The sequence below is a fragment of the Purpureocillium takamizusanense genome, chromosome 9 (assembly GCF_022605165.1).
Source record: "Purpureocillium takamizusanense chromosome 9, complete sequence".
NCBI lineage: Eukaryota > Fungi > Ascomycota > Sordariomycetes > Hypocreales > Ophiocordycipitaceae > Purpureocillium > Purpureocillium takamizusanense.
The window spans coordinates 2,045,173-2,064,494 of record NC_063076.1 but is presented as its reverse complement, the minus strand read 5'-3'; the positions used below and the strand labels follow the sequence as shown (position 1 = coordinate 2,064,494).

Below are 19,322 nucleotides of genomic sequence, written 5' to 3'. Positions count from 1 at the left end.
CAGGAGCAAGGGAGCCCAGCGTGCGTGCGAGACGGCCCGCTGATGCAGAGCGCCGCCCCCGCACAAGTAAAGTACTAACTTACTAAGGTAGCACCTTGGTACGCTACCTTTTTACCTACCACCCACCAACCACCACACTCAGTGCACGCCGAGCAAGGTTGGCGCCGCCCAGGGCGAGACACAACGGATGGCGGCGGGAAGGGGCTCGTCACGCCCCCGAGACGCCGCCAGGCACAATAAGGGTTAAAGGCCGGCCGCCTCTCGGGATACGCAGGACAGGATGGGATGGACCTGGATAGGATGGATGGATGGATGCTAAAATGAGAGCTTGGCCAGTGCTTCGTCCTACTGTAGTTGGGGAGATTGGAAGCCGGGGTGAGATCCATGACGGTTACGGTGCTAGTAAAATACAGTGTCAATGGCGCCCACCGCACGTACCTCTTGCGCATCGACATCGGCAGCCGCCATGTGCGAACGGCGGCACCGCGCACTCCAGCAGGTATCCCCGTAATGGCCTAGCAGCCCAGCCTCCATTCCAGGCCCCACCCACACCCTTGCTGCACTGGCGCCCCCTCTCTCATCCATGCTCCCACCAACCCCAGCGCCCAGCCTGCCCAAGCACCAAGGAGCCCCAGCCCGTCCCTGCACCGCTGAGAACAGCCCAGGCGTGCGGTCTGCCGCCTGCCTGCCTACCTGAGCACCTAACCAGCACCCTCCCCAGACCAGACCTGCTGGGTTCTCCCAGACCATCACGTTTTAAAGGCAATCATCTCGCTTGCTGTGCCAGGTTCCTCAGCCGCCCGCCGAAACGCCGTCGCCCGTGCCGTGTGTCTGCTTGCCTGAGCTTCCTCGTCGCTGTGGTTGCCAGCCAGTCGCCAGTCTTCGCACAGCCCGGATTCCGTCGACCGCGCGATCCTCAACCTCCGACCTCATCCATCGTGGGTTCTCGTCCTCCTCCACCTGGCTGTCGACGCCCTTCGTTGCGCTCCCAAGCAACCCCTGGTTCGCCTTGCCGCTCACTGCCCAATCTCGCCCTGTCTTCGCGCCGAGGCCCGTCCAGTCGACTCCCTAATTTCGCGTCCTCACGCACCGTCCGTCACCAACAGCGTCTGTGTTTTCCATTGCCCGTTACTTGTCCTCCTTTCCCCGGATCGAGACATCGGACGTCTCTCTCTCTCGCATAAACGCCACCTCTCCGGAGGGCCGACGTTCTCAGTGCCACGGGGCTGGGCGCTCTGGAGTCGACGGTGACCCCAAGGTGAGTTGCCGACACCCCGTTTCGTGCGTTCCCTACTACGGCCGTAGTCCTCCCCCCTTGCTACCAACTTTGTCGTCGCGTCGCAGCCGGTCGGACTGTGCTCTGGAGCAAGCGCTCTGCGCAGCTTGATAGCCCGCTGTCCGTCATCGATGGACTCCCGACTCGCGACATCCAGGCAATACCCAATGCAGACTCGAACCATCTCGCGAGACCAACATATGCTCCGCTGCAGTTGCTGACAGCCATCGCCTCTCCAGACACCATGTCCGACACTGTCGTGCCGTCAAACCCAGCCGCCGAGGTCCAGCCTGAGAAGGGCCCGAGTCATTCCGACATGAATGGAAAAGACGTCGATCATCAGCTGCATTCGGAAGATAGGGGATCAAAGGGCGGCCGCAGCCTGCTAAAGGTGCCATCTAGGTCGTCATCGCAACAGCGAAACCAATCTTCGGTAGCAACCACTGGTCTCAGTGGAGCCACCGTCACCGATCACCGGAATAGCATAAGCGGACGGTCCAAGGAATCCAAGGGTAGCTTCGCAGACCACCAACGCAATGGGAGCGCATCGAGCAATCGCACTGGTGGTGAAAGCGAACAAGGGAACACTGTCGGCAACTCCCAGCCGAGCTCGCCGTCCACCACCGATCAAAAAAGGAGGAAGAAACGCGGGGGCCTGCTGTCGCTACTGGGATGCTGCGGCGTCCCGGATGAGGCGAATGCGGTTGACGAAGGAGGCGCGGAGAACGTGCACAAGGTGGAAAAGCTGCCACAGCGGCCCACCACGTCAAAGTCACGGCCTCCGGGCTCCCAAGAGCACCAGCCTACCAAGCAGCCGAACGAGAAAGAGGCGCAACACCCTGTGGTTTTGACAGAGGTGAGTGATGGTCCCGAAGCCTCCAGCTCGGCCCACCACCCCGTAAGCGACACCGACCCCAACGACGATGCCAAGCAGGCCTTGCCCCCTGCGGTCACCGTCGAACCGCCCAAGTCCGAGACCCAGGGGGCCTCCGCCCCGGAGGGCGACAACTCGCACGAGGATGATGGCGATGTTGGCATGCAGGACGCGCCCCCGTCGGAAGAGTTACCAGAACCGTCTACAGCTGCTGAAGCCGCGGAGCCTCAGCAGAAGACGGTGCCGCCGCCGCCGCCGCCTGGCCCTAGCCCAGCTATCGCCACGCCCCTTCCCCTTACCGAAGCAGCGTCGCCCGCGCCAGAGCCGCAGAAGTGGCTATTGCCCGCTATCGCGCCAGAGCACAAGGGTAGAAAATGCTTGGTGTTGGACTTGGACGAAACGTTGGTCCACAGCTCGTTCAAGGTTAGCAGTCTCACATATATCCCCCTTGTCGCTGTCCATTTCGCTGACATTCGGGGCCAGATTCTTCATCAGGCAGATTTCACAATACCTGTCGAGATCGAGGGCAATTACCACAACGTGTACGTCATCAAGCGACCTGGCGTGGACGAGTTCATGAAGAGGGTCGGCGAACTCTACGAAGTTGTTGTCTTCACAGCGTCGGTGTCTAAGGTATGTCTGCCCACTTGGATCGCGTGCCAATGCGGAAATTCTGACTTTGGATCAGTATGGCGATCCGCTGCTGGACCAATTGGATATACACAAGGTCGTGCACCACCGTCTCTTCCGCGAGAGTTGCTACAATCACCAGGGGAATTATGTGAAAGACCTCTCACAAGTCGGACGCGACCTCAAGGACACTATTATTATCGACAATTCGCCCACCTCTTATATTTTCCACCCGCAGCACGCAGTGCCCATCAGCAGTTGGTTCTCAGATGCCCATGACAACGAGCTGTTGGATCTTATCCCCGTTCTCGAGGACTTGGCCGGCCCCAACGTGTCCGACGTCAGCCTGGTACTCGACGTCACGCTTTGAGATACGGAACTGGACACGATTTTGATGTTCGTTTTAATCGATCAACCCGAGTCGCCATGACGAGAGCCAACCCCCGACTTGCAGTATTGTCAACATAGCGGAAGGCGTTTGGTTGAGAACTTTCGTTTCCTCGTGTAGATGTACTACTGTCTAATCTTACATAATCGGCCTGGGCAGTAGAATCGCGATTCCGCCCCCATCTCTTCGGCTCGACGTTTTTCTGACCGACAGCGAGCGGGAGCTGGCCACTCGCCCGATAGCCAGCTCCTGACGGACTATTCCAAAAATGGCCAAGCATCTCTACATCGAAAGGAGGATTCGGAAACATGAAGATATGGAACGGGGATCAGCGAAAATGAGCGCATGGAACAGCAAATTTGGAGCGAAGGCGGGCCATTATTCCCCTCCACAGATCTGAAACCACGGCCTAGGCTTTGGCGCGCATTTGGCAGCGTATCGACCAGGTAGACGCAGAGTCGTCGCACGATGGGGCCGAGCCCCCTCATGGCCACGGTCGCAAGAGAGTTGCGAGCTGGAACCGGCGGCTGGTAATCTGGAGTCCGCCCAGACAACTCAAGCGTTGTTTTAGTTGCACTAGCAATTCCCTTTGTCAGTTCATTCGCGTCTTTGTATCTTCTCCCTCTTCCACTTCGCTTCGTTTTTGGATTGTACATATACCAAGCGCGCCTGCTAGCAGGCTCGGGACAAAGGGGCCTGGATTTTGGGTTGATGAAAGGGGGGTCTGTCGACTTAGATGCAGCATGACCGCAGCGGAAGATTGAGGGTGATAGGCAACCCTCCCGTCATATATAGTCTCCCCCAAACTGTAAAAGCGGATGAAGGACGCATTCTCGTTCGTGTTTTTTTTTCTCAGTCCCGATTGGTGACATGTGCCTTGCCTTGAGGGATAGGCTGTGAGGGATAGGCTGTCAATGGCATCGTAGTTGGCACATAAAGCCTTCTGAACGAGTTGAGCGTACGACGTAACTAAGTTGCTTCGTACTTGGGAAGTGGGACCAATCCTTGGGTGGGGTGGCCGCTGGCAGCTTGATGCTGCTTGCCGGACAATCGTTTCGCCGGGCGCACTTGGCGCGGCGCGCCCCCTTGTGGTGCATGTGGCCTCAATTTGGGGGCAATCTCGCCTGGTCGCAGCTCAGCTCCAACTGTTGATCGCCTGTCGCAACCTCTCTACGCTCTCTATCTACCAATTCAATTCTAGAATCCTGCAGCGATTCCGGATTGTTCACCCTCGGTACTCGCTCTCGCTTCTTTCGCAATGGTATGTGTTTGATATTCGCAACGGCGGCCGGCGGCGAAGTGAGCACGGCGAGGGTGTAGGGCCAGGCCATCACACGAGCATGGCCATCGCGACCCGCCATCTCATTCATTGTCCTGGCCGTGACCATGAAGTAGCCACTAACAACGCCGGCTTCTTAGTCCTCTCCTCGTCCTGCGTCCCCCGTCAACTCGCCTGCCGCGGCCAGCGGCGCGAGCGTCGGCCGACCGTCCTCCCCGACCCCCCCCGGTGGCGCCCGAACTGCCATCCGACGACGCGCTGCTGCCGACCAGAAGGAGAAGATTGCCAATGCTCGCCCGACGAGCACGAGGGCAGCTGGTGCTGGCGGCTCCAGCAGCACCATGCTGAGTATGTGCTTCCATGGCGACTCGCGACATCGAGGGACCGGCTGAGGACCGTTCGCCATGAGATGCTGACCGCGCTTTGCAGGACTGTACACCGATGAGTCTCCCGGCCTCAAGGTCGACCCCGTCATCGTCCTTGTTCTGTCTCTGGTCTTCATCTTCAGCGTTGTCGCATTGCACAGTACGGTGGCCCTCATTCGCGAGACACCCTGTTCCCTCGGACTAACGCGTGTCGCAGTCATTGCCAAGATTACCAGGCGATTCTCCAGCTAAGCAAAGAAGAGCAAATGCTCAGGGGGCGAATATTTTCGAACGCAACGAGCGCGCGGTCGGCTACGTCTCATGAGGGAAGTCTGACGTGGAGCTTGGTCTGCAGACGAGGGTTGAGGATTAGCGGGCATCATGAGATGCACAGGATGTGCATGCTTTCGTGCATTGGACGAAACCACAGGGATGAGTAAGAGGATGCTGGAGCTACAGCTTGTATTATACCAAACACATCCAAATTTCACGAACATGGCGTTGTGGCTCTATTAAGTGCAATGTCCCTTCGGCGCAATCTGCCTATGAGGTACATGGCACTGTACCGTACAAGCAGACCACCAACGAAACCCAACTAGGTTTTTGTGACTTGTTGAAGCCCTTTTGTTTCCGTTCTGCTTTATAACTAGTTAACAGGCTCGGCTGGTGCACCCGACGGGGCTGGACGATGACGACGCCTTGGCGGATGGAATGTCGTGGAGACCCACGCATAGCTCCAGGCACCTGGGAAACGGCAGGGAAGCAATTGGCCTTATGCTGGACATGGTCGGAGCTGCGAAAATCCATTGTTGGGGGACGTCGGGAGCTCTCTGAAGCAGTGCGGCGTCGTGGCTCAGCCTCGACGCTAGCCGTCAAGGTGCCTGACCGACCTGTCTGTGTATGTACCTCGAGCAACGCGTCCAGGCTGCCCCGTACCCATCCATGCTCATGTCCACGACACACGAGCCGCCAGCCGCGGTGGGGATAGGACAAGGACTGAAGGGGGGGGCAAGAGGATGGCCAGCCGATGGGCCTCCAAGAGGGCGCCGCTGGCTTTTGTGGACAACACGAGGTAAGCGGCGGCCGACGCCCTTGGCTCGGCGGCGTGCGTAGTCGTTTGTTTTCCCAGCTAAGCTGCTCATTTTCCGTCTTTGGATCCCGAAAGGGAAGTATTCGAGCGAGATAGCATGACGGCCGGGTTTCGTGCGCGAATCATAGCGCAACCAAACGCCACTGGGCGATGATGTTTGCTCCCAGGACACTCGTCGATGTGCTACCTACCCACAAGATAAGTAAGTTTTACTACATACGTTAGTAGGTATTGTATGGGCCAGCACATGGAACGGAATTGGACCACAATCCGGCAGACGCAGGGCCAAGCCAGGAATTGCTGGGCACACAGCGGGCGCATCGACCCGCTCCCGTCTGCCAGCGGGGGGGCTGAGGAATAAATGGGCATTCATGCCCTCGGGCACATCCCAGCCAGCCAAGCTGCCTGCTGGTCTTTGCTGCTCCTGTGTTGTGTTGTGTGTGTGTGACTAACTAACTGTGCATGTGTTGCACGTGTGAGTGAGCGAGCGAGCGGTTGTGCGTTTTGCCGTCATTTCTCCTCGTCATCGTGCTTGGTTCCCTGCTTTTGTGGAGGAGGGGTCACCGTCACTACTAAAACAGAGCACCACAAGCACCACTTATTGAGCTCGGTACTACCTGCTACTACGTACCTACCTTGGAGGTATTGTATCTGCGAGCTCCTGTTCCGCTCCAGCTCGCCCAACCTCGCCGCAACTTCTCGGCAACAAACGACGAAGCTCTCTCCGCCCAACTGCCTCGCTCAACCCGCCAGTCCTTGTCATATACTACGGCAGCTGCAGGCAGACGGCACGGGCAATCTTGTCGACCTCCCTGCACGCAATTACTCACGTAATACCCCTGCTGCTGGCGAACCGGTACAGAAGCAGCGCAGACTAGGCGCGACGACGTGGGGCGCCAGGGCCCTCCTCCAACAAACCGTTGTCTCAACATTACGCTCTGCGTCGTAGCGTACTGCTTCGGATCGCTTAGTACTGCATAGAAGGAGCAGGTCAAGCAAAGCAGTCGCTTTGCCGTCAACGGCCCGCATCGACAGCTGCTGCCGCCGGCGCTGGCCACATGGAGGCCCTCGACGAAAAGCAGCGGCTGGCTAGCCAGGACGGCAGCCCACCGCAGACGACGCCATTGTTGCCCCGCGCCCCCCTCGACGACGACGGCACCGAGGCCCTCGTCACCGACGGCTTCCAGCTGCCGAACCTCGACGTCGACCCCTCGCAGGAGGAGCCCCCCGCATACGGCGAAAACCCAGATCAGGTTCACTTCAACCAACCTGGCTTCGAGGCCGGTGCCCAAGTCACGGGTGCGTGCGTAGTAGAAGGAGCTCTCCATCGCCGATAAAGGCGAGAGCTACTGCTTGTTCTGTGCCTGGCTAACTAACCCGTCACCAGATGATGGCCGAGTCAACATCAACATCAACACCAAAAACCGGCGCCTGGCAGACCTGCTCCAGCCCACCCTTGACAGTCAAATCTCCGTGGAGCCCCAGCCTGCGCTCCCTCCCGCCTACATCCCGCCCAGCCTCGGAGGTGAACCCGGCAAGGCTCCTCCCCCGCGCCTCAACGTGGTCGTCCAGATCGTCGGCTCCCGCGGCGACGTCCAGCCCTTTGTCGCTCTCGGCAAGGTCCTCAAGGACACGTACGGCCACCGCGTCCGCATCGCCACGCATGCCACCTTCCAAACCTTTGTCGAGGAAAACGGTCTCGAGTTCTTCAACATAGGGGGTGACCCCGCCGAGCTCATGGCCTTCATGGTCAGGTACCCTGGCCTGATGCCGGGTTTCGACGCGGTAAAGAGCGGCGAGGTCAGCAAGCGCAGGCGCGGCATACAAGAGATGCTGCTCGGCTGCTGGAGATCTTGCATCGAGTCGGGAGACGGTCTTGGCCCGCCGCCGAAACCGCACGCCCGCGGCGAACCGCTTGACCTCTCCCAAGGCTTGCCTGGCGACGAGACCCGAGAGCCTTTTGTTGCCGATGCCATCATTGCAAACCCGCCCAGTTTCGCGCACATCCACGTTGCAGAGAAGCTGGGGATCCCCCTGCACATGATGTTTACGTGAGTGCTCAAGGCCATTGTTGCAGTCTTCCTTTCTGCTGACACTGCATCTCCCTCAATAGCATGCCTTGGTCTCCGACGCGAGCCTTTCCCCACCCGCTCGCCAATATCCAATCTTCCAACGCAGACGATGTCATGACCAACTACATGACCTACACCCTCGTCGAAATGATGACCTGGCAGGGCCTTGGCGATGTCATCAACCGATTTCGAGAAAAGGCCCTGGACCTCGCTCCGCTATCTTTCATCTGGGCACCTGGCCTCCTGACCCGCCTCAAAGTCCCCTATACCTATTGTTGGTCACCGTCACTCATCTCCAAACCGAACGACTGGGGCAGGAACATCGACATCTCCGGCTTCTATTTCCTCAACCTTGCGTCCTCCTATACCCCGGACCCCGAGTTGGCTGCCTTCCTCGCAGCCGGCCCTCCGCCTGTCTACATTGGGTTCGGATCAATCGTGGTCGACGACCCCAACGCCATGACCCGCATGATATTCGACGCAATCCATCTAGCCGGCGTCCGGGCCCTGGTGTCCAAGGGTTGGGGTGGGCTAGGTGCGGATGACGTCGGTATCCCAGAGGGCGTCTTTATGCTCGGCAACGTGCCCCACGACTGGTTATTCCAGCATGTATCATGCGTGGTACACCACGGAGGAGCTGGCACCACCGCTGCTGGTATCAAGGCCGGAAAGCCGACGCTTGTCGTTCCATTTTTCGGCGACCAGCCCTTCTGGGGCGCCATGATAGCCAGGGCCAAGGCTGGACATGACCCGATTCCCTATAAGGACCTGACGGCCGAGAATCTGGCCGAAGCCATCAAGTTCTGCCTTCGGCCAGAGACTCTTGATCAGGCAAAGATGCTTGGAGAGAAAATTCGCGAGGAACGAGGCACCGAAGTCGGGGGCAAGAGCTTTCATGCCCATCTGGACATGGATTCGCTGCGATGCTCCGTGGCGCCCAGCAGAGCGGCAGCTTGGCGTGTTAGGAGAACCAAGTTCCGCCTTTCGCCCCTGGCGGCGGCTGTTCTCGTCGAAGAGGGCCTCCTCCAGTACTCCGATGTCAAGCTGTGAGTTTTCATGTTGCAGTGGCTTCGACGTCGCAACTTACTGACCATGACACAGTTACCGGGCCTTCGAGTACAATACAGAAGACCAGCCACCTGATCCGATCTCAGCCGGAGCCTGTTCTCTCGTCGGCGACCTCACCAGCATCGGCATGGCTGTCGCCGACATGCCGCGCGAAATTTTCAGAACTCGTCAGCGCGTCAGCGAGGGTCAGAGCACCCAGCCATCTCTCGTTGGCGGCTCCAGCAAGCAGACGCTGACCGCGAGTGACACAACGTCGAGAGTCGAATCTAACACAGATGCCCACGGCATCGCGCCCCTGATTCGCGCGGCCCCCAGCGCAAGCACGAGTAGCGTCAACCTTCCCGAGCTCCCAACATCGCCCAGCGTGTCGCAGCAGTCTCTCCCGGACTCGTCCATCATGACAACAATCGAGTCAGAACAGAGGGCCTCTGGGGAAGGCCCCCGGTCCAGATCCTCGAGCGGCCAGCTGCGGCAAGCGTTTTCTCGCAGAGATTCTTCGCCGATGGGAATGAGCATTGGGGCCGCAGTGGGTGCTGGTCGGGGCGTTGGTCGTGCAGTTTCCACGGGTGTCAAGTCGCCCATGAACTTCTGCCTCGGCCTGGCCAAAGGTTTCAGAAACATGCCCAGGCTGTACAACGACGATACCATCCGGCCAATCGAGAAGGTGACAGACCTCAGCAGCGGAATCAAGATTGCTGGCAAGGAACTCGGTTATGGGTTCTTCGACGGCATTGCTGGGCTGGTCACGCAGCCGCTTCGAGGTGCTGAGAAGGATGGCGCTGGAGGCCTCGTCAAAGGTATCGGCAAGGGCATTGGAGGCTTGATCACGAAGCCAGCCGCAGGTAAGGTCACCCTGAGACGCCCATCTGCCTCCTGACACATGCTAACAAGCTCCCATAGGTATCTGGGGGGTTCCGGCGTACATGATGCAAGGGGTGCACGCTGAAGTGAACAAGATGTTCGCAAAGAGCATGCACGGCTACATCATAAAATCAAGAATGGTGCAGGGGCAGCGAGACCTAACCAACGCAACGCCAGAAGAAAGGGCGGACATCGTCAGACGGTGGAACAACTCCAAGTTCGACCTCAAAAACTTCTACCTCTTGAAGAGAAAGGAAAGGGTTGCGGAGAAGGCGCCGGCCGAGACGGAATTCGAAGCTCCATCGGTGGTTTCGCCCTTCTCTCGCCCAAAGACGAGCTGGATACACACTCGCCACATGCCTGCCGAGGAAAGAAAGAGGCTGCAGGCCCAAAAGGGGCTTCTGAAGCGGGGCTATGTCGACGCACCTGTTCCACAGCCGTCGAGCAGCAGCTCGAGCACCCGGCAGAGCCTCTCAGACGACGCAGAGTACGAGCAAGCCATCCGCGCTTCGGTGCAGGAGACGTCGCACGGCAACGCGGAAGAGGATGCCATGATAGAAGCAGCCATCCGCGAAAGCGTCAGGGCTATGCGGCAGCGCGGCGGCCTGCCCGAGACAGTCCCCGAGTTGCCGGAGAAGGACATCGGCAACAACCCGACCATCTTCGACGACGAAGAGTACCAGATTACAGATGAGGAGTACCAATCGCTCATCGAGAGGGCCATTCAGCAGAGCTTGGCAAATCACATGTCCTACGCATCCCTGCCGCAGGAGGAAGGCATCGTTGAGCTCGATGCCGTGACCACAAACCGCTCCACCGGCTCCGGTACGGGTAATGCTGCGCCCTACCGATCGACCGAGGAGGACGACGCCGAGCTGCTGCGGGCAATTGAGGAGTCTAAGAGGCACGCGACGTTAACGCAGCCAGACGACGAGGAGGAACTGAAGCGCGCGATTGAGGCGTCCAAGGAGCACCTGGAGCACGAGAAGTCGCAGCGGACGGAAGAGGAGATTGTGCTCGAGTACGTCAAGAAGCAGAGCCTTGCTGAGGAAGAGTACCGGCGGCAGAGTGGAAAGGGCAAAGAAAGAGCAGATGGGGATGAGCAGGACGACGGCGAGGACGAGGAGCTTAAGAGGGCCCTCGAGGAGAGCCTGCGGATGCACAGGGGAGACGAATCGGGCCCTTCGGGGTCGAGGGTGCACCAAGACACGAAGCCAGAGGCAGAGCGATGATTGTTTTGCTTTCCGGTTGCTTCTTTTGCGCCTTTTGGATAGACGAGTATACGGGATACCCAGCACGGATGTATACCGCTGCCCGACATGATGCAACATATAGCGGTGCCATCAACAGCGGCCGACGAGCGCACATGACATTTATTACCTGGGCCGCAATGCCCGTTCGCTTTCCAAGTCCAGACTCAAACTCCAAAGCGACGCGCAAGGACAGTGAAGACATGAGTAATAACAAAAGGCCGCGACTTTCCATAGCCATATGCGTGTCCTCCGTCACCCGCGCAACCCCCTGAGGAGGTCTTGAAGCTCCCGCTCCTCAGCCTTGACGTGCGTGTACCGCGCGTGCAGCATCTCGCACATGACGGTCGTGGACCAGACGTAGGCGAGGGCGTTTACCGCGAGCAACCCGACCCTGGGCCATGGCTCCGCCGTTGCCGACGAAGACGCCGAGGCCGAAACCCGGCGTCGGCGAGAGCGGGAACGGTACTCGTATAAGTCGCCGGCCATGGACGAGGGATGACAAGACACACCCCGACATGTCGCCCACGAGGCCTCGGCACTGCCTAAACCCGCTCTCGGCCAGCACGAACAAGGCCGACTCAACAGCCCGGATGAGCTGCCAGCTCATTCGTTCCTATTCTCAAGACAATCAGCCACATGATGCTCATAGTCGGCGTACGCACCCCGCCACGATGACGAAACTGGGTCACGGATGGGAGCCTCAGCCCGCGGCGCTGGCTAGTCCTTCCTAGACCATGCACTTGACGGCACTTAAAAGGCGCGTGGCGGACGCGAAGACGATAGGACAGGGCCGCGGCACAAAAGCAAGGGTCCTGCTTCGCGAAACGAGAACATGTCGCCTTGCAGGAATCGTGTGATCGGTTGAGAAACAAGGAGGGTTATAATTACAAGAACGGATCTGCGCACGCTCTTACACAAGGTCATGTCCAAGTGCCCCAACAACCTGAGCCCACAACGCTCCCGCCAGCCAGTCCGTTGGGGGAGGGGCGTACATCATGGGCTCCCCGCGAACCTCTCGTTGCGATATCAAATGCGTACCCCGAACGCCAAGCTGTCACGCGCGTCTTGCGACCATCCGGCTCCGGAAAACTGCAGAGAACTGCAAGTAAAGAAATGTGTTACATCGACTGTCAGTCACCTGTGATCCATAGATACCTCTGTGTCATCATGCGATGCAAGTCTCGGACAGGATCAGCCTCACGCGGCGATCCTCGAACTTGAGCCGCGACGACGGCCCAAAAAAGGAACCCACCTACGATAGTGTCGTGGCGGAACCTGCGGAGGGCCTTGGTAATCTAGCCATACTGCTGCTGTTGACCATGTTGCTGCGGCGGCGGCGGTCCCTGCTGCGGCCATCCTTGCTGGGGCGGAGGATAGGACTGGTACTGTTGCTGATGGCCTCCACCGCCGCCACGTCCGCCATTGGCCATGGCCATGACATCGGGGCGGTTCTCAAGCGGCTGCTGGAAGCTACAGATGTTGCATGTGACGTCCTTGTACCCCTTGATAGTGAAGGGAATCACGGGCTGTGCAGCAATGCAGGGTTAGCTTCCATCGAGGTCTCGAGATAGGAACGGGGTGAGAGCGGGCGGGCAGGCGGGCTGAGCAAAGTGGGTGAGCTTCTCGCGAAGGGACAAAGCGCGAGCAAGGACGCGACGCGAACGGAGAGCGCGAGAGCGTGAGAGCGTGAGAGCGTGAGAGCGTGAGAGGCGGTCAAGTGGTGGCGCGGAAAGGCGGGATGTGACTCTATGCGAGTACTTACGATGAAGCAGAAGGTGAACCAGGGGTTACTCTTGAGCACACGGCCCGACATGTTGCCGCAGTGATGGCATTGGCACACAATGCCCTCGTAACCAGGGAGCTCCTTGCGGAAGGTGTGCTCACCGCAGATGAAGAAGAAGAACATGGTGGGTGGTGAGAAAAGCTACTGCTTAGCTTCGCGTGCGAAGGCCTGTCGTGGTGGCGTTGTGATATGTGCGGGTGGGTGCACGGCAGCGCTACGAAGCGATTTTCACGGCAGAGCGCGACAATGAAGGTCGGGGGCCGCGAGGCTAGGGCGCGCGTCTGGCGCGAACCTCGTGCGGCAATATGCGAGCCGTCAGATGGTGCAGCGGCCTCGTGGGGAATCGGAACACGTCGGCGACGAGCGCGACGCACGAGACACTGGCGGTCGAAGCGGTGGAGATGTTGAATGAAGGATTCGGGTGTGGTGTGTATCCAAGCGGTTGGGACTAAATCGGCGGCGGCTGGGACAAGCGGAGCGAGAACGAGCCGGTCGAGGCAGGGTTGTATGGGATGAAGTCCTCGGCTCAATGAACTGCAGCGGTGGATGGTGTGATGCAGGGCGGCTTGTTTGCGCGAGGCAGAGCCACTGGAACCTGGCAAGATCCGCAGCGAGGGAGAGCTCAAGTCTGTCTGTAGTCGAGTCGGGGAGGACAGCCAACAGCGGCGGCGAGGACCCGAGGCGAAAGCGAGGTAATCATGCGAGACGATGGTGGTAGTAAGCAAACAGGGCGAAGGGCGGCGATGGGGACACTGGGGGGCGAGCGCGTGGAAGCAAGCCAAGAGGCGGCACCGGCTCAAAGGTGATGACGAGGCATTGATGCTACTAAAACGTGAGGACGACGGGGGGAGGAGGGACCAGTGACGCCATCCATCCAATCGGCCAGCACCTGCGATTTATGCTTGTTTGCGTATTTCGCACTCGGGGTGGTGCGGAGAATTGGTGGACCCGCTGGTATACTGTACTGCTACCGGCACAGGCCACACAGCCCGTGGAACCGACCTTGTAGCGGGTGCAGCACTGCACTACTCCTACTCGGTACTGCTTGCTTCGACTTACACAAGAGCAGCTGGAGAGCTCTTCCCGAGCTCTGGGTGCCTGCTTCTGCGCACTGTGCAGTCTCGTGTGCAACGCGCCTTCCCTCCCATACACATCGCATCATACCCGCGCGGGCAGGAAGAACGACCTTGCCGGTAGCTTCCCTCAGCAGAGAGCTTCTGGGCTGCTGCTGCTGCTGCTGCTGCTGCTGCTGTCCTGCCTGCCGCCTTCCCTTCCAGGTTCCTTTCCGAGATGGCGCAGGTCCGACCGAGCAGGGAAGGGAGGACCTGCCAGCCACCCGCTGCATCCCTGGAACGGAGCCTCCACCCGCCGCCGTTGCGTGCCGTCCATTGGCCCAGCGCCCCACTCACCCATGCAGCTGCCGACGCGGGTGTTCTGTGCAAGGGACCCCCCACGTCACCTGCTGCAGCTTGCAAAAAAAACTCCACGTCAAGCGAGCTTCGTTCAACCACCGACCACCAACGACGGGCTCTTCAAAGCCGACAACACCTCTTGTCTACCACCCGCGACCAACGACCCTCTGCCCTAACCCGTCGCAATCGAGGATTCTAATGCTTCCCTGGGGTAGTGAAAAGTAACGCGTTGGCACCTGATTGGCCTTGGCACGGCTTCCGATCTACCATGACTGGCCTCGGCGCCCGACAATAGCCTCTTCCCATATCGCACAACGCGCTGCGAAGCACCGCGTGGCCCGCCCATTGCCACCATGCTCTACGACCTCAACATAGCGTGGTCGCCAGCCACGCCACAAGACCGCCTCCTTCAGGCCCTCGCCATGGCCTCGTCTCTGGGCTACGCCACCGTCGCCCTCAACCACACCGTCGAGCTCCCCTTCCCCGCAAATCCCACCTCTCCATTTCCCTCTCTCCCTGGGGTCGACGACTCCTCGGCCTCGGCCTCCAGGACGAAACTGCCCCACGTCTTGCACCGCGCCACCTTGCCTCTCGCCGACCCGGCCGCTTCCAACTACCGGCTACCAGCCCTCGCCGCCGTCTACGACATCCTCGCCATCCGCCCCCTCACTGACAAGGCGTTTCAGAACGCCTGCCTGACCCTCGATATCCCCATCATCTCCCTCGACCTGACGACCCATTTCAACTTCCACTTCCGGCCCAAGCCATGCATGGCCGCCGTATCTCGCGGCGTGCGCTTTGAGATCTGCTACGCCCAGCTTCTGTCTGCAGACTCTCGCGGCCGCGCAAATTTCATCGGCAATGTCACAAATCTTTTCCGCGCCACCCGCGGCCGTGGCTTCATAATAAGCAGTGAGGCAAAGACAACCCTGGGCCTTCGGGGACCCTCGGACATTGTCAACCTGCTGAGCGTCTGGGGCCTCGCGAGCGAGCGCGGCCTCGAGGGCTTCCGCTCGATTCCCCGGAGCGTTGTCGTCAACGAGGGCATGAAGCGGAATGGCTTTCGCGGCGTCATTGACGTTGTTCAAGTAGCCACCAAGACGGCCAGCGGCGGTGTCTCGGGTGATGGCCCCGAGTCAGCACAAAACTCGGATGTCAACTCGGCGGCCAAGCCGGTGAAGAACCAGAAGCGCAAGAAAGGGGAAGATGGTAATGGGCAGCCTCCAAGCAAGAGGCAAGCGAAGAAGATGAAGCTAGCCGCACGTTCCGCTGCTTCCAAGTAAAGAAGCAAAAAGGAACGATGACGAATCGCCATTCGGCACAGCAATTTACCCTTGATACCCTGTGGACGACACCACAAAGACGGCGATATATGGATATGCGAAGCGAAGCAGCATATATTCAAACGACCTCTACATCTCTAATTACGTCCAAAGCAGCATGTACCATGTTAATGTCAACGCATACCTCTTATGGAAACCTATCGCCGAACAGACGTCGCCGAAGGGGTCCCTTGGGCAAGCGGGCCAAGGTCTAGCTGGCTGCTCAGCGAGACGCCCGACAGCGTCACCGGCTTCGCGGGCGCAATCACACCAGCATTCGGCGTGGTGATTGCAGACTCGAGCGGCGCCGAGATATCCGCGGGAAGCCCCCCGAGTGACACGGACGGGACTAGCGTTGCGGTGCTCCTGCCGTCGCCGCTGGTGACGGGGCTTCCTGCGCCATCGCTTCCAGCACCGCCGCCGCTGGGCTGCTCGGCTGGAGCAGCTGAGGATGATGATGGCGGCTCCTGAGGATTACTTGGCGGAGGACTCGGGGCGACAGGAGCGGCTTCCTGGGACGAGGGCCCAGCCTCGCCTCCCGGACTGCTTGTCGGCGATTGCTGAGCAGGAGGGTTGCCAGCACCAAAGGTTGTTGTGGGCTTCTCCGACTCTGGGATTGGAACCGTGGAGACACCAACTCCATTACCGTTAGCGTTTGTTGTTGCATGGACGACATTGCTGACAGTGTTCTGAGTGCGCTGCGAGCCTCTGTTCGGGCGCTGTTGGGCCGGGGGCTGCTGCCCCCCGGGCTGCTGGGGGGCGGCCTCGAGAGCGAGTCGATTTAGTCTCCGTACCGCAGAAGCAATTTCCATCTTTCAACGAGGACTTACAGGCTGTGACGCGCACTGGGCGGTAACTGTCTGGGTGACGGTGCTGGCGAGCTCCGTGATGGTGACCGTCATGGCTTGCCCATTGCCCTGAACGGTCTCGGTGACGGTTGGGCCTGCGCCATCTCCTTGGACAGTTTGCGTGATGGTCGTGAGACGAAGCCTAGTGATCGATACGCGCGCAAGTCAGTTCGTGTTGCTCAGTCGCACAGCGGAATGATGGGAACAAACGCACCCTTCGAACCCGGGCTTCGTCGCCGGCGCCCCAACAGGATTGTTCGCGGGAGGCGCCGTGCCGTTGCCTCCGCCGCCGCCGCCGCCTCCCGCGACGCCGCCAGAGCCAGCTCTGTCCACGGTGACGGTCTGCACGATTGTCCGGGTCACCGTCGCGGGGGCAGCGCCGCCATTGTTGCCCCCGCCCCTGTTATTGCGGCCTCCTCCGCCATTGCCTCCTCCACCGTTGTTTCCCTTCCTGTTGCCTCTTCCTCCTCCGTCCCCTCCTCGGTTGTTGTTGTTGTTCCCTCCGTTGGTCCCCAAGCCGTCGAGGCCGAGCAGTTGGCCCAGCTGATCGAGGACGCCCCTCTTCTCCAGGCTACCGAAGTGCCTTTCCTGAATTCCCAGCGCGGCGGTCTACGGGTATGTCAGTCCTACGTACGCATCTACACTTGCTTGTCCTTTTTGCGTCCAAGAAACACAAAATCAAGGCGAGATGGAGAGGGGTAGGTACCTGCACAACGAACCACGCGATGAGCACGTGAAGAGCCGTGGCCCTCATGGTGACCCGTGCGAAAGAAAAACGCCCACGATGTGTCGTCGACTCGGGTAATGGTTTCTCAATAGCTTGAGACACAAACAGGCCTGCTGTTTTCCGCGAGATATTAGAGGCTATGCGTCGTCGTCAAGAGCCTCACTGGCGATGAGCACTCAAGACGTAGCAGTGGAGGATGGGAGCAGGGAGTGCAACGGCGACCAGGCCCTCGTCTTGCCTAAACAACCAGTCCAACTAATCCGCGGGCTTCGGAAGACTCTGGCAGAAACAATGATCTGCGACGCTTGTCAGAGTCGGGACGGGGCCAACAAGATGAAATAAAATAATGCATACGGCATATGAGCGACGTATGACGAACAGTCCTTGGGAGGGTGACAAGCTTTCGTTCCCGTCTCAGGGCCTTACACTCTATCAGAGACCCCTCAGTCTGAGCATTCGGTACCCCGAGCGAAGGCACGATGATGAGAATATGGGTTCACGAGATGAGCGGACGGCCAGTGCGCGCGAGGAATGGGCGCCAGCGAAGGGACAGCACACACTGTTTTGGCGTCGTGGGGGGATCTGACACCGGAAGCTTGCGAGAGCGAAATTAGTCACGATTTGCTGAGAAGGCAGTGTGGAAAGCAAGGGCGACTGAGCTCGAGCGAAGCGGTTGACGAGGCGGCCCACGGACACACGGGGTTGGCGACCTGGCCCAAGGCCACTACAACATGAACGGCGGAGCGGCTGGGGGAGATTGGGGAGACTCCGCGATGGACCTGGGAGGCTACCGCCTGGTGAGGACTCTGAAAACTCAAGGGGCCTGTGTCAGAGGATGGCATGTTTCCAAGGGCTGAAGTAGATTCTCAAACGGTGGTGCGCAGTCGAAGCCGGTCGCGAAGTCGCTCCGTGTAAGTCGGCTGTGGTGTTGTTGCACTCGTCGGTACGTACTTTGCACCTAGGGGGCGAAACCTGAGACTGGCTGGGACACTCCAAACAACCCCTGTTTGGGGGGCGCCTCTCTCGCGCTGCCTCAAGGGGTTCCTCAGCGGCACTGGCTTGGACTGCAGATAACCATGCTCGGTTCCAACGCTGCCGTCTTCACCACGCACCGTTGGGTTGGTTCATCGCGGCCTTTTGTCTCTGGCCAAGAGACCTCGGCCCATCGTCGTTGAGTTGGCGCGTGGGACTCGAGGGTCGCGGGGTCTCACTGGCGCTTGGTCAGGTAGCGTACCATATCATAGCAAGGTACTGTACCATACCACACCACTGTGGCTGTTCTTGCACAGTTCAAGACGTGTGGGAACGGGGGTTGGCTGTTGTCGGCGGCTAAAAGAGGAGATGCATCACGTTGCGTTGCGCCGTTGAGGGCGGAGCGACTCGGCTTCAGGCTATTGCGGCGTGACGGTGGCGCCTTGTCGCCGATGTCTCGGGGGGCCGCCCAGGGACGGCGGAGCGGTTGACGGTCGGTGTCGGAGCCACATGGGTGTTAGTGCGCGTTGCGGAAAGAACAGCTCCCATCAGGCAACAGTTGGCGACGGGGAGTGAAGCTCTAGAGGGTCGTTGTCATTTGATGTATTTGTCGCTGGCAGACGAGACGCAATGAGAAGAGCAGGTTATTAGACGATTGGACTGTGGTGCGCAGACCAGCCGCAACCCGGGCTTCAGAGATCTAACAAAAGTGGGATACAAGCGTCCGGTCTTGAGATGTAAAAGGATGGTAAATGGCATTGTAGGTGCAGGACAGGTAGTTGAATCTCACACTCAACTTGGCTCTGCTCCAAAGAGAAGGAGGGACTGGCGATGAAGGCGCCTGCCGTCGTGACTTCGAGATCGACCTTTGTTGGCAAGCGCGGCCGAGTCCCTCCTGCTCCTGCTGCCGTTGTAACGGGTCCGTCCACTCGATGAGCCCAGTACGCTACAGCAGCCATCTTGCGGGCAGTGAGCACAAGTACAGTGGGCTAGTAGTGGGTGTACCTACGACTCCCGCCAAAGTGTGCGAGTGTGAGTGTGAGAGGTACCTCTAGCAATGGCAGTGGCGCACACACCAACAAGGTACCGACCAACCGACTGC

The 19,322-nt window shown here is 59.5% G+C and overlaps 7 protein-coding genes across 7 annotated transcripts; 4 read left to right on the top strand and 3 right to left on the bottom strand.

Annotated features, from left to right (window-relative positions):
* Positions 1–711: 711 nt before the first annotated feature.
* JDV02_009456 (Protein-serine/threonine phosphatase) lies at positions 712–4,007 on the top strand. Its single transcript, XM_047991120.1, has 5 exons — positions 712–1,258; positions 1,516–2,132; positions 2,211–2,573; positions 2,634–2,783; positions 2,839–4,007. Exons 2-5 carry the CDS (start codon positions 1,521–1,523, stop codon positions 3,148–3,150), a joined length of 1,437 nt encoding a protein of 478 aa, XP_047847130.1. The 5' UTR covers positions 712–1,258; positions 1,516–1,520; the 3' UTR covers positions 3,151–4,007.
* Positions 4,008–4,299: 292 nt separating this feature from the next.
* Positions 4,300–5,332, top strand: SBH1 (Arf guanine nucleotide exchange factor sbh1). Its single transcript, XM_047991119.1, has 4 exons — positions 4,300–4,429; positions 4,588–4,795; positions 4,877–4,972; positions 5,030–5,332. Exons 1-4 carry the CDS (start codon positions 4,427–4,429, stop codon positions 5,062–5,064), a joined length of 342 nt encoding a protein of 113 aa, XP_047847129.1. The 5' UTR covers positions 4,300–4,426; the 3' UTR covers positions 5,065–5,332.
* A 977-nt stretch (positions 5,333–6,309) lies between these two features.
* Positions 6,310–12,437, top strand: JDV02_009454 (uncharacterized protein). The gene is made up of 5 exons (XM_047991118.1): positions 6,310–7,201; positions 7,290–7,953; positions 8,016–9,020; positions 9,076–9,884; positions 9,943–12,437. The coding sequence occupies exons 1-5, from the start codon at positions 6,961–6,963 to the stop codon at positions 11,133–11,135; spliced, it is 3,912 nt and encodes a 1,303-aa protein (XP_047847127.1). The 5' UTR covers positions 6,310–6,960; the 3' UTR covers positions 11,136–12,437.
* Positions 11,409–11,642, bottom strand: JDV02_009453 (uncharacterized protein; the record flags this gene model as incomplete). Its single annotated transcript, XM_047991117.1, has 1 exon — positions 11,409–11,642. One exon carries the CDS (start codon positions 11,640–11,642, stop codon positions 11,409–11,411), a length of 234 nt encoding a protein of 77 aa, XP_047847128.1.
* A 14-nt stretch (positions 12,438–12,451) lies between the features above and the next one.
* Positions 12,452–13,062, bottom strand: JDV02_009452 (uncharacterized protein; the record flags this gene model as incomplete). Its single annotated transcript, XM_047991116.1, has 2 exons — positions 12,452–12,682; positions 12,919–13,062. The coding sequence occupies 2 exons, from the start codon at positions 13,060–13,062 to the stop codon at positions 12,452–12,454; spliced, it is 375 nt and encodes a 124-aa protein (XP_047847126.1).
* A 1,642-nt stretch (positions 13,063–14,704) lies between these two features.
* Positions 14,705–15,634, top strand: RPP1 (Ribonuclease P; the record flags this gene model as incomplete). The annotated part of the gene is made up of 1 exon (XM_047991115.1): positions 14,705–15,634. The coding sequence occupies one exon, from the start codon at positions 14,705–14,707 to the stop codon at positions 15,632–15,634; it is 930 nt and encodes a 309-aa protein (XP_047847125.1).
* A 107-nt stretch (positions 15,635–15,741) lies between these two features.
* On the bottom strand, positions 15,742–19,034 carry JDV02_009450 (uncharacterized protein). Its single transcript, XM_047991114.1, has 5 exons — positions 18,511–19,034; positions 17,228–18,458; positions 16,736–17,130; positions 16,504–16,663; positions 15,742–16,437 (listed from the first exon to the last, which is right to left on the bottom strand). The coding sequence occupies exons 2-5, from the start codon at positions 17,273–17,275 to the stop codon at positions 15,832–15,834; spliced, it is 1,209 nt and encodes a 402-aa protein (XP_047847124.1). The 5' UTR covers positions 17,276–18,458; positions 18,511–19,034; the 3' UTR covers positions 15,742–15,831.
* Positions 19,035–19,322: the final 288 nt, after the last annotated feature.

Excerpts from the sequence above, each read along its gene's own strand:
- JDV02_009456 (XM_047991120.1), top strand. The coding sequence starts at position 1,521 with ATGTCCGACACTGTCGTGCCGTCAAACCCAGCCGCCGAGGTCCAGCCT. Across the intron at positions 2,133-2,210 it reads ACCCTGTGGTTTTGACAGAG|GCCTTGCCCCCTGCGGTCAC; the intron begins GTGAGTGATGGT and ends GATGCCAAGCAG. Across the intron at positions 2,574-2,633 it reads TGGTCCACAGCTCGTTCAAG|ATTCTTCATCAGGCAGATTT; the intron begins GTTAGCAGTCTC and ends ATTCGGGGCCAG.
- JDV02_009454 (XM_047991118.1), top strand. The coding sequence starts at position 6,961 with ATGGAGGCCCTCGACGAAAAGCAGCGGCTGGCTAGCCAGGACGGCAGC. Across the intron at positions 7,202-7,289 it reads GGCCGGTGCCCAAGTCACGG|ATGATGGCCGAGTCAACATC; the intron begins GTGCGTGCGTAG and ends ACCCGTCACCAG. Across the intron at positions 7,954-8,015 it reads CCCCTGCACATGATGTTTAC|CATGCCTTGGTCTCCGACGC; the intron begins GTGAGTGCTCAA and ends CTCCCTCAATAG.
- JDV02_009450 (XM_047991114.1), bottom strand. The coding sequence starts at position 17,275 with ATGAGGGCCACGGCTCTTCACGTGCTCATCGCGTGGTTCGTTGTGCAG. Across the intron at positions 16,664-16,735 it reads ACGAAGCCCGGGTTCGAAGG|GCTTCGTCTCACGACCATCA; the intron begins GTGCGTTTGTTC and ends ATCGATCACTAG. Across the intron at positions 16,438-16,503 it reads CCCAGTGCGCGTCACAGCCT|GCCGCCCCCCAGCAGCCCGG; the intron begins GTAAGTCCTCGT and ends CTCGCTCTCGAG.
- SBH1 (XM_047991119.1), top strand. Across the intron at positions 4,796-4,876 it reads CTCCAGCAGCACCATGCTGA|GACTGTACACCGATGAGTCT; the intron begins GTATGTGCTTCC and ends CGCGCTTTGCAG. Across the intron at positions 4,973-5,029 it reads CAGCGTTGTCGCATTGCACA|TCATTGCCAAGATTACCAGG; the intron begins GTACGGTGGCCC and ends CGCGTGTCGCAG.